The sequence below is a fragment of the Salminus brasiliensis genome, chromosome 22 (genome assembly GCF_030463535.1).
Source record: "Salminus brasiliensis chromosome 22, fSalBra1.hap2, whole genome shotgun sequence".
Lineage (NCBI taxonomy): Eukaryota > Metazoa > Chordata > Actinopteri > Characiformes > Bryconidae > Salminus > Salminus brasiliensis.
In genome coordinates, this window is record NC_132899.1 from 32,470,953 (window position 1) to 32,484,111 (window position 13,159).

Consider the following 13,159-nt stretch of genomic DNA (forward strand, 5'->3'; position numbering starts at 1 on the left):
CTCCCAGAAGCTTTGGGGCTTGTCAACATGTAGTTTGGCAAATTTCAGTCTGGCTTTTTTATGATTTGTTTTCAACAATGGTGTCCTCCTTGGTCATCTCCCATGAAGTCCACTTTGGCTCAAACAACAACGGATGGTGCGATCTGACACTGATGTTCCTTGAGCTTGAAGTTCACTTTTTTCTGGGCTCCATTCGTATTATCCGTCTCTTTGATTTGTCATCAATTTTCCTCCTGCGGCCACGTCCAGGGAGGTTGGCTACAGTCCCATGGATCTTAAATTTCTGAATAATATGTGCAACTGTAGTAACAGGAACATCAAGCTGCTTGGAGATGGTCTTATAACCTTTATCTTTAACATGCTTGTCTATAATTTTCTTTCTAATCTCCTGAGACAACTCTTTCCTTCACTTTCTCTGGTCCATGTTGAGTGTGACACCATGTCACAAAACAGCACAATGACTACCTGTAGCCTTATATATATGCCCACTGACTGATTACAAGATTGTAGACACCTGTGATGCTAATTAGTGGACAAAGACCCTAAAATAGAACCCTGTGGGACTCCATACAGTGTTCTAAGCAGTTGATGATTGATAATAGTTTCTGTATTTTGATTGATAACTTAATAAAGAACACAATGTTTATAGGGGGTTAAAGGCAAGGGGTTAAGTTGGTGTGAGGATATTTTGGATATTTTTGTACTGTACTACAACAGCTGTAGATAACAGATGAAAGGCAGCTCTTGGCTTGTTCATTGTAATGTTACAACAGAAGACAAATGTAAAAAACAAACAAACTGAGCAACAATCTTGAAGAACTAGACCATCTTTAATGCGTGTCAAAGCCATGCAAATATATAAATATGTAAATAAGGTATTTTGTAGCTAATATCTACATCATAATCTAACCCAGTTAACATGTCCATGTGACGCCTGAATGGGCAGCCCAACTGGGACCCTAAATGTTTATCCTCAGGTTCTACATTTGGTACCAGGAGGGATTAAACTTGGGTCCCATCCAGATTGTACACTGCATCTGAGGCGTGGATGGGACTTGTGAGGTGGGCTGTAACAATAAGGGCCCATTTGGGAAGCCCTGCATGTACAAATCCACTCAGAGCCCATTCCTACCTGGAACCCTCCTAGCCCACGTTCCACCCATGTGAGCCCCACATGAGCATGCTGGCTGGGAAACAGTAGTTAGTCCCTAAAGGCCAGTGAGTTAAATGACCTAATACTACTATTACTAAATTATTACAATTATTATTGTTGTTGTTGTTGTTATGAGAAAGACATTTAATCTTGTATGTTTAAGTGTTTTTTATTATTTGCAGATCAAAACATGCTTAAAAGTGATTTATTAAAAGAATTGAAGCAGTACAGGAGAAAATCATCAAACCCAATTTTCCACTGATTAATACTTTTGAAATTATATTATTTTATTTTACCTAAATGTTTCTTTTATTTAAGATTATCAATTGTCTTCAGATGATTATTTTAGAAATTATAGCAAAGCCCTATAAAACCAGTGTGTATTTCAGATGAGCCGATTAGAAGCCCATGGTGATGGCAGCTGTGTCATGGAAGTCCAAAGCTCGGCGTCTTCGTACTTGAATGTCATCATCACCGCAAAGCTAAGACGGGAACAAATACAGTTAGTTCAATGCTTCTTCAACATTCCCGGTGAAATAACCCAGCTAACATGCCCCTGTGTGGAGCCCCTGTAGGTAGCCCAACTGGGAACAAGAAAGTTTTGTCCTTCATGGCTTCACGGGTCACCAGGGTTGATGACTGAACCAGGAGGGGTTAAACATGAGCCCCATCTGGGTTGTACACTGCATATGGGGCCTAGATGGGACCCCTGTGAGATTAGGGTGGGCTGTAATGATGGGGCCCATTTGGGGTGCCCAACTGGGTCCCAGGAAACACGTATGTACAACCCCCCTTAGCACCCATGCACACCTAGCCCATGTTCTACCCACGTTGCATGTTGGTTAAATGAGGGTAGAAATAGTGTGACCTCAGCTCACCTGCTCACAGTCACCTCCAGTCAGCAGGCACAAGTGAACCTTGCAGTGCAGGTAGACCTTGTCAGAGATGCCAGCGAAGGTGAACATCTGGAAGGAGAATTGGCTGGATGTCGACACGCCGTTCTGCAGCACCATCACGGTGCCGTCGTTAGGGTTGGGACACCTGGAGAGTGAAAGAGGAAGTACCTTGCTCTCACCTTGCTGCTTATGATTTATTGTGCTGCTCTCAGTCTCAGCTAGTCTATCTAGAAGACTTTGGTCTAAGACTATCTGTACCATGCCTGAGCACGTTTCCTCCCCCTCAAAGCCTGGTTCATTTGACTAGTAAGATTGCTTCAAATTGTGCCCAAGCATGGTACAGTGAATCATGCCTGGGCCCACCTGAAGATATAGGCATGGTGTACATATTGTGTAAAGCCCAACTGTGCCCAAGCATGGAACAACACTGACATGACGTAAAAACGTTCTTAAAGTACAGCACGATTCACAGAACACAGGCAAGTGAGCGCGTTGTGTACCAAAATTCCAACTTTCTTTTACCATAAAAGCCGTATGGTGGCAGCGTAAGCGTGCTCGGACCCAAAACATTAACATTAGCACAACCAGCAGGAACTTAGAAATGGATTACAACGTTTTACAAGATGATAAGCAACCTATGTAGACATTTGCACTAGGAGATCAGGTTGTTTTATCTTTACTAGCGCCCTCTGGTGGTGGCATATACCTAGAATAGCACTGGAGTTACCTTATAAGTCTGGTTTCCGGTGCATTTAAATAAAGCACCCCAGTTACTTGTGCTCTGAACATTATTTCTTGGAAGATTCAATAACATTTTCATCCAAAAAGAGCTCGAAACAGACTAAACAAAATCCAATAGCTTCCTTCTTACTCATTAGTGATCAGATCCCAGCGAATGCTGTTGGTCATGTTCTCGTCCGGAGTGGCCCAGCACTCATCCAGAACAGTGGCAAACTGTTTACTGTCGACTTTATCCACCACCACGGCAACAAAGATCTGCTGGCTTACGTTAAGGGTGACCTCTCCAGAATAAGGTTCAATGAAGGAAGCATTGGGAAAGGGGATCATATGAATCTCATATGTACCCTCGGTAGCCAGGTCTTTGCTGACCACACTGTGGGCAAAAATAAAGACCACTTAACCCTTAAAGAACATTTAGAGAACATTCAAAAGAAGATGTTGACGTTTAATGCAAACAATGTGATGTGGCGCTTGTGCTTGAAATAGTCCTACCTTGTCTTGGCCTTGATGGCCATGGGCATGGAGATGCTCTGGATGAGTGGGTATGCACAGGAGAAAGCAATGTTCAGCCATCTGTCACGACTGATCACAGACTTTGACTCACCGCCGTAGGCCATCTGAATGCTGTTCTCGTAGACAAAGTGTGTTCGATTGCTCTAAAATAATAATATAAAAATAATGTTTTTGGACAAATTAATTTGGTCACAGTAGCTCCTGCTTATCAAGTTGCAAACATTAAGCCCCAGGTGCTTCATAGTATTGCACAATATTTCTTTTCCTGATGAATGATGAAGCATCTGGTGCTGAGCTGGTGGTGGTATGGGGAGCCCCAAATGAAAATCTGCTCAGGGCCCCATAAAGGCTTGGGCCGGCCTTGCCTGGTCAGCTGTAGTGGTTAAGAACCAATGGTTTTCTGAGGTGGGACAAAGTAAAACCTGACAGCAAGGTGTTGAAGGCTATTCTGCCTGGGCTGAAACGACAGAAGGGCTACAGTGGTACAAGTTTACAAGTCTACAGTGCCCATGCTAACACCTGTCCACCATGCAAGCCCATCAAATGCAGTTGACCTTGAAACAATGTATGATGGTCTGAGCAAGTTTTACATCAACGTTTTATACCATCACCAGTCAGAGTGCCCATGCTAACGCCCGTCCAACATACAAGCTTATTGACTGCAGTTGACCTTAAAACAATGTATGAAGGTAGGAGCAAGTTTTATATCATCACACCTCATTTTAGACATTTCTTTACAGCTCTGGCATTCTATTGTTTGGTCAAGGACAAGTCATATCAATAAGATCATTAACATGTGCAAAAATTTAGTTACCGTTAGAGTTGTGCCACAGGCATTCTTATCATGGTCAAAAAGAAACACCACCGTGTCATTCTGGATCTTCCCTCTGCACCTGTGATCTTTGAGGTGGAGGAACTCTGCAGGAAATCCTGCTTCAAAGAGCTGACAGCGAGACAGAGATAGCATCCCACTGCTGCTTTCACACGTCTCCGAGGCATCTGAGAAGCATGGAACAAACACTGTCAAAGGTTTCTGCTGAAGACCGACACACGCCTCCTCCGACACATGCCCAGGGCCTTGTTTTTTCCGAACTGCCGCCGATGCACGCCACCAAGCAAGTCCACTGGAGCCATGTGGGGAGAAAGCACCATCTTCCCACCCTGGAGAGAACAAGGTCAACTGTGCCCTCTCTCCAGGCCCCAGCTGCCGATGGCTAGCAACATGACCGGGACTGGAACCAGCGAACCTCATGTCATAGTGACAGTGCCTTATTCCGTTGGGACCACCTGGACCATCAATCTTAGATCGCCAGGTTTAAACTTGGGCCAATTTCAAAGCAATTTTTTCTGTCAAAAGTCCTGGAGAAAGTTGTCTTCTGTCAACTTTTGACATTTTAAGTGCACATAGTCAGGTTTTAGAGCACAGCATAGTCCTGAAACTGCCCTCCTTAAAAAGTCTAGTGGTTTACTTTTAGCCAGCGTTCTCTGACGCTGCACCGACACTTCAGAACAGTCGTCTATCTTTTAGAAAGTCATTTCCTTATCTCTTCCATTTTGCTGAAGTTTGAATGTTAAGATTAGCGAAGCAGGTCCGGGACTTGGGGGAACTGTGATTACATCTTAATTTGATTATTTTAATGTTCAGCACTTTGTCCCGCCCGACACTGACTCTGTAGTAGCAAAGTACTAACTTCCCTCACTCAATCAATAGACAAGCACCTACTCAACACTATAAGTCCCAGAATACAACTGTTGATCACATGGACCCGGACTCAGCCTATTACAGGACATTCTCCCATTCTTTCTCTTTTATAAGCCTGGTTTGTTTAGTCTATGCTTTGCGAAGTATTGCCACTGTTTTCCAGCGACATACTGAGATGTTCTTTGTGGGCTTTGGTAGCTTCTGTTTTTGACCCTGTTTTTCGTTTTCTGGTTTCCCTTTTGACTCTGAAGTTTTGGCTGGACTCCATCTACGTTATTTGGTTTGCTCTTCATATTGAAGCCTCTTTGACTTTTACTGCGTCTGGCTCCAGTCTGTATCCTTACACAATCAGATTGATGCTTGATGTCTTTTAATTGTGCTATATGAATAAAGCCGTCTTGTCTAGTCTTGTCATATGGCTGAACTGGTGGAAAAAAATACATACCAAAAGTGTCTGGGTTGGGCCTTGTATGGTTTTTCGAACACACACAGCCATAAACTCCGGTTCTTTCATCACACTTCTCATTCTCAGTGCACTTCAGGTCCTTGCAGGATCCTAGAGGCCGAGAGACATGGTAAAACAAAATAACAGACAGCTCTAGACCTTCATGTACCTCTATGTACCTTTAAACAGACTAATATTTCAGGACACAAACAGTACTCTTCGGTCTGTTCTGTCCTTTATGGTAAATGTACTTCCCAGAGTTACTTTAGCAAGAGCAGTAATGGTATTTGTAGAGGTGTGAGTCCAGCTAGGTTCAGGTAAAGTGGCCCAAATCCGTTTAATGTGACCTGTCTCTGAGATTTGTCTGAGCAGCTCATGCTCCTAAACCGACGTCAATTGCGCAAAAGAGCAGCAATTCATGTAAATTCATTTTCTCACTGATAAAGCATTCAAGTTTGCTTTAAAAAGGGCATGTTACTTGGCCACACCCCTTCTCTTTAGTCTGTGTCCTTTTAAACATTTAATTTTCCTTTATAATTTAATAAAGATTAAAAAATGTACATTAAATAATTTGTTGTCCAAAAAATGTACATTAAATAAAAACTTCAGCAATCTGGCAAATACGTAGCAAAAGAATCTGGTAGCTGGTTGTGTGTTCTTTTAGTGTATGACTTTACATAAAAATAATGCCTGCTTGCCAAGGAATCTTTAAAAAAAAGTTTTAAAAATTACTAGGTTTAATTCTGGGACAGGGGATCGCGGACAGGGGGGCCCAGTTTAAAAACCTGCCCTCAGTGTGCTTCATGTATGTACGAATTACATTAGCAAAAGTGGAGCCGGCCCAAGGCATATTCGAATTACACGGCCGCTTAGGGCCTCAATGCCACCAGGGGGCCCCCAAGAGCACCAAGATATCATGTTTAAAAAAATACATATTTTAAAAATAACATTGAATAATAAAATGAAAAATATTATACAGGTAAAAGTGATATTTTATATGAATTTATTTTCACAGTTGTCACACCGATTCGGCCCGGGTCCTTCAGCGTATTACACAATATCTCTCTCCCTATGGATTAATAAAGGTTTGGGCCGGCCCTGAGCGTGAGAGGAGTTTTCCAAAACTGGCCGTGGCACAGAGCTCTGCATATTATAGTGTTTCCCTGCTTCTGAGAAATCAGCCACAATCCCTGCTCTTATTCAGACTGTGCGAAGAGTTGTGCGCTAGGCTTGTTGTGGTCCATAGCTTCACATGATCCTGCTGGCCAAAAGAGGGGATACCGAAAGCAGTGCAAGAGGAGGTGGAATGCTAGGCATGTAATGTGGTCATGAACGGCCCCTTACTGAGCTGATATGGGTGTTTTAAAGCAGGAAATATGAAGGGCTATAATGTTTGGCTCTGTTTGGGCAGCATTTTTCCATAAATGACCCACCCACAATTACATGACAATGACCAGTGTCCGTTCCTCCAGAACCCCGAAGGAGCGTGGGAAGGGAGGCAGGGCTTAAAGGCTGCTGATGTTGCTCTTTAAACTACTTACAACAACAATTAGCACTAGGGTTAGCAATAGGGTACTATGTCAGGGGTTGTTTATTGTGTTCTGTTTTAAAGTGGTCACAGCAGAGGGCAGAAATTACTTCTTTGGTCTGCAGTGGTGCCCTCCTTAGGCCATTTCTTTAGACATTTCTTAAAACGAGGAACTGTTGCAATATTTACGCCAAATATTAATGAGGTCTGTTACCTCACTATTCCACCACTAAAACCACCCATTTCGCCTTCTCCTGAGCAAACGTTGCGTCGGATTGATGTAAAAGACTCCTTAATTCCAATCTCTCTGTTCAGACATTCGGTTTGCCGCATGTCGGACATTTCAATTCCACATAAGAAAGTGTGAGATTCAGCATTTTTGCTGTTCACACTGCCACTCAGATAACACATCTGTGTCACACATGATGAAAAGATCTGATTTGAGCCACTTTTACCTGCTGTGTGAACAAAGCTTTTGATTCCAACTTGAAATGACTCAGCTCAGTGCTGATACACTTCGGTTCAATACTGATGTGATATGATTCAGTTCAGTGCCAATACACTCAAATTCACTATTCATCGGGTTCAGCGCTGATGTGCCTAAATTCAGAACTGATTTAATATGATACGGTTCAGCGCTATTAGACTCAAATTCACTGAAGTGAATCCGGATCAGATACATTCATATTAACTGCGGATTTGAAATAATTCAGTTTAGCACCTTAGCACCAACCCGATTCTATTCAGGCCTGATTCCTAAACAGCGTCGCCATGTTCAGAGCGCAAAGCCAACACATTGATTAACTCACCATAGGTCTTTCCATCAACACGGAAAGCCCAGAGACCAGGCAATCTGACGTTAGAGCTTGTGAACAGGTCAGAGGTTCTGTTTTTAGCAATGGTGAAATGAACATTGCCGTCTGCTGTCCAATAGCCTGCCTGAAAAGAACCACTGACGTTAACCACAGAGGCAAGGCTACTGATTTAGCCACTATGTCATCAAGACGTATAAAACGAGTGAAATAAAAGCAATCCTCTCACCTGCGACTCTTGTTCGAGTGAATCAACGTGTTTGTAGTTCAACAGAACGAAAGAGGCATTGTCACCAGAGAGCAAGACGACTTGGAATGTCCCCTCCTTAAACACAATAAAGAACTTATTAACATGCTGTGCTTTTTAATATGCTGGAGAAGCAATGGGATTTCATAAATGTTGAACGTAGGGTACATGTTTATTCTTTCAAAAAACACTAAATAAATTACTAGCAGGAAATGCTGTTAGATCTCCGTCCCCAGTCACCAAACAAGTATAAGATCCTTGAGGAACTTTTGGAGATTCTTCCATTTAAAACTGTGGAGGAACCTACTGAGGAACCCTTTAAGAAAGGCATCCTCAAGGATCTTATACTTTTAACAGTGCAGGCTCTCATTTCGCACACTTGCCAACTGCCACCTGTAGGTCACCGTGACCTTCCCCAGACTGGGAGGTTCTTACCCACTGAGATCCCCCCCCAAAAAAGACACTTCTTTAGTCATGAATGTAGGAATATTCTGAAAAAAAAAGACTCTTTTTATGTAAATATTAAAGGCTGAAAAAGCCACAGCAAGCTTGTACAAACAAAAAACATGTGACCTGCACTCAGTGATGTCACTTCCTCTGGCGAGAAACATGTGGAAGGCAAACTTCAATCAAATTTATAATAATCTCAATATTTTATAAATTAAAAAAGAGGATGTTGAGATTATATATAACAGATTTGTTATTGCGATATAGAGTCTCTCATTTAGTTTTTACTATTAGTTTTATATATATATATATATATATATATATATATATATATATATATATAAATATATATATATATTAAATATATTTAAATCTACTTATTTATTTTGACTGATGAATCAAATCTTTCCATACTTGAAACATAGCAACAATTAATGGGCTTTGCAATATTTGCCTGCTTTAGAAGTAATTATATTGCCTTACATTTTTAAATGGGTTTAACACTTTATAGTGATAACTGACAGCTGAGAGTTCTCTTGGTTTAAAAACATACAATTCTTGAAATCAGTCAAAAAATTGGTCAATTACTTAGTTAGTAAGTCTATGGAAAGTCTATGGACTTTCTACAATACACTGCCCAAAAAATAAACCAACTGCCCATATCAATTAAAAGTACAAACAAACAGACTCTTACCCCTTCGTTACTGGCAAATGATACATTCTTCCAGGTGACAATGTAGAACCAGGAGGCAGAGAAGTAGGTCTCCGGGAATAGTTTCCTAATTTGTTCTGTTGCTTGTGACAGAAAAGGACCATCTGTCACTTCTTTGTAGGAGACATATCCTTGACTTGTGAGGAAAATGTTTGTCTTCAGTGGGGCAATGACACTTGCCTCAGAATTCAGATCGGACACATTGGAAAGCGGAGAGAAACTGAGGAAACCATCCCTGCTGACCTGAGAACAAAATGATTGGAAAACAAAGAATTATACGTACACTCTTCAAAAAATAAAATCAAATAAATGAAGGTGCTTTAAATGGTTCACCATACCAATTATAAGCTTAATATAATCATTTTTGGCCCATTCACTGTCTATTAGAAATAGAGGCTGTTCTAAAAATAACTTTGCCTATTCTTTCTGAGACAGAATCTGTATTAGTGCTTGGGCCCCTGGTGATTGCCACTTACAGTGTAATTTGCACACTGTGAATTAGCTCTTTTAGGCATTTATGGCAGCCCACACCAGATTCACAGCAGGTGAAGGAAGGCAGATTGTCTTGGTTGCTATTAATAAAATGCATATTATGAAGATTAGAGTGGATGAAACTGTGAACAGCTACAAGAAGGGATTCACCATCAGAATGGTCTTATTGTAAATGTCAGTGAAGGATTAAGAGATCTATCACTTTACTACTCTAAAATCTGTTCCTTTATTATTCAAGATTTGTTCAAATTCAGCAGAAACCAATGCATCAGTTGTTAACAACCATTAATCCAAACAAAAACAGTAGTGCTGTGATTTTGGGAAGGATTCTTACAAAAATTGTTTCTTGAGAGTATCCAAAGTATGTGAATGGCCCTGGGAGGTTCAGCATGGAATTTCTGTCATCAGAAAAAATCACCTCATTTCCCTGCAAGCTTGAATTAAAATAATCAATAATGGGAGCTGTAGGATGGAAAAAGGGACAATTACTTTCTCAGTATAAAAGTGGTAAATATGTACTTCAAAGTTAATAGTGTGCATCCCTGCTGAAAAACTAGTATGCACTTTAGTGCACTTTACTTTTAACATTGCACTTTAAAGTCATTTTTGAAATCTTATTTATTTGCACTTCTGTCTCATTAGTATTATTATCTATTTGTCTTGAAGCTTGAAGCTTTTTAAAATCACTGTATCTGTGTTTTAAATGCTATATAAAGCCAACAATATAAAAGGACCAGTGAGTTTAGATTTAGATTTCTTTTACCATTTAAAACAGATAAAATCTATTTATTTGAACAATACTAAAAAGTAGAACCTTAAAACAAAAGCATGCCTATGTTCTTAAAAACATTCTTTCTTGATTTCTCAGAAAGCAGTATAGATATACAGATAAAACTAGCAGATGACTTACCCTTCTGTGCTTTTACCACCCCACCTAATTTTACAGAAAGAAAAAGAAATTTAACATTTTACAAAAAAGTAGACATATTCCGATCGTAAATGTAATAATACTGATTTTATATTTATAAACACATTAAAAATCTCACTCGAGATTTTATACTAAGTGTCCAATTGATTGTTGTTACTATTAAAACAGTCCATATTGATCATTTTATATTTGTTACATAAGTGTTACTTATGTGTCAAAAATATAAATACATTTAATTAAAAATAAAATGTAGATAATTTCTAATGTATACATTTAATTAAGATTAAATAATTAAATAAAATAAATTGTGTTCATTGTTTCTGCTACAAATGTCAAATACAGTAACTAAAACCAAAGACTGTTTATCCCACTTAATAGTGTAATTGAAGAAGTAGAAGTAGCCACTCCAGTGACCTTTAGCATTCATTCTACTGCAATGTTCAGTGTATGGACTTACTCAGGAAGAGAAGGGCAGCCAGACACAGTGGAAGTGGATATCCCATCCTGAGAGAAAAACCTACAACACTGAAAAGTTTAAAAAGTAAGACTTCAATTACAACTTTCATCTCCATTTTCTGTAAAAAACAAGGAGGTCTGAATTAGAGTAAAAATATTGCTATTTATCCAAAGTAACTTTTGCTTAGATTTTTTTATTTGAGTTGAATTAAGGTTTATGGGGAATGGACAAACCATTTAACAGTGTTTGTTGTGAAATAGAATTAGTATGTTTTTTTCTTTGACAGAATGTACTGCAATGTCAGTTTCACAGCAGGAAGAAGGAAATCTGATGGGAATTTAGTGTCATTGTCATCTCCATACCCTAAATATTTCTCTCTGTGACAATTCAGAGCTATGCTGATCAGTCGTATTCATGAAGAGTGGTTAATTTAAGAAACTAAATGTAAAGTTTTAAAACATAAAACATGCAGAAATAGAAAAATATGTAGAAAAATAAAAATAATAAAGAAAGAAAAAAAGAAATATTTATATTTAATTTAATTAGTAAATTAAAGACTAAGGTAACTAAATTAAAAGAAACAAACTACAAACCAGGCAGAAAACAAAATTTAAGCCACAATTTATTTAGTTTATTTGCTTTAATTTTGTGACTTTTGCTTTGGTAATATATTAATATTAAAATTCTAATACAAAAAAAAATGTTTACCTCTTTATGTTCCTTGACTTTTATGACACCCTTGAGAAATACTAATCGGTAATTACATGCAAAGCAATGTAAACTGCCTGAGCTGTCCAAAATGTATTCTAGTGGGAAAAAGCCACTCAAGGAGTTTAAGAGGTTAAAGAGTAATAACAGGCAAAAGGTTTAGTTCCTGTAAAAATTAGAATAAAAAGCTGCTGATCTGATCAGTAAGTGTTTATCTCCTCAGTAAATCACTAATATTCGATTAAACTCTAATAATAACACTCTTACAGAAAATGGTTGGTGGTTCTCCATCACTGTGTTCATCATTAGAACATCTCCAAAGTTCTCCTCATGGAGTCTAGTGCTATTTAGAGTTCTCCTTAGATCAACACCTGCTTTGGTGGTAAATCAGGGCCTAATGATGGTAAATCAGGTGAGCTGCTGCTGCTGATGCTAATGGAGTTGAACACATCCTCCACGCTGTGCTGGCTGGACTGGGGGGCGTCCAGGAGAAACCTAGAGGAATACCTAGAGGTATATTTTATAATATACAATATATGTCCAAATATTTGTGGACACCCCTTCTAATGAATGCATTCAGATACTTTAAATTGCACCCATTGCTGACATGGATGTGCAAATTCACACACATACACACATGCAGCTTGCCTAGTCCCAGCAGATCAAATAAATATGAACCTATTGGCTCCATGCTGCCTAATGCCAGGCATGGGCTAGATGAGGGGTGTAGAGCCCCCCAGCATTGAGCTGTGGAGCAGTGGAAGAACTGTGTTCTCTGGAATGATGATGGTGGAGCTCCATCCAGTACTTTTGGGATACATCCAACAGCCTGACCTCACTAACACTCTTGTTGCTGAATGCAATCAAACCAACCCCAAAGCAATGCTTCTTCAAAATCTACTAGAAAGGTCAAGTCGAGTTCTGAAAGATCAAGCAGTCAAAGAACCCACAGAACTGCTCGTAGGACTGCTAGAAAGGCCAGTATAGATATTATAATTTCGACATGAAATAAGTTCTCAAACCCTTCACCACTCGGTTCAGAAGGCAAAAGCTTTAAGGGTAAAGCTCAGCTGAAGGAGTGTAAATGAAAGAAAAGTAAATAAATAAAAGTAAGTAAAGTAAATAAATGAAAAAGGTTAAGGTTCAGATTAAGACCTGGAGGTCATATCACTGATCTTTCTCTTTATTACTGATATAATAGTCAAAGAAGCCTTGTCTTACCTGATCGCAAGCCCCTATTGTTGTGTCTGAAGTTGTGATGTGCACGCCACCTAAGAAGAACAGTATCATTGGTCGTCCGTGTATATGTGTGTACATATGCTATGACAGAAAGCACGGCTGAAATATGCAACCGGGAAACAAGCCGAACCTGCTTCGA

General features: G+C 39.5%; 1 protein-coding gene across 1 annotated transcript; it reads right to left on the reverse strand.

Moving 5' to 3' along the window:
* Positions 1–1,551: 1,551 nt before the first annotated feature.
* LOC140543607 (pancreatic secretory granule membrane major glycoprotein GP2-like) lies at positions 1,552–4,437 on the reverse strand. The gene is made up of 6 exons (XM_072666712.1): positions 4,348–4,437; positions 4,118–4,246; positions 3,283–3,446; positions 2,921–3,163; positions 2,032–2,194; positions 1,552–1,635 (listed from the first exon to the last, which is right to left on the reverse strand). Exons 1-6 carry the CDS (start codon positions 4,435–4,437, stop codon positions 1,552–1,554), a joined length of 873 nt encoding a protein of 290 aa, XP_072522813.1.
* Positions 4,438–13,159: the final 8,722 nt, after the last annotated feature.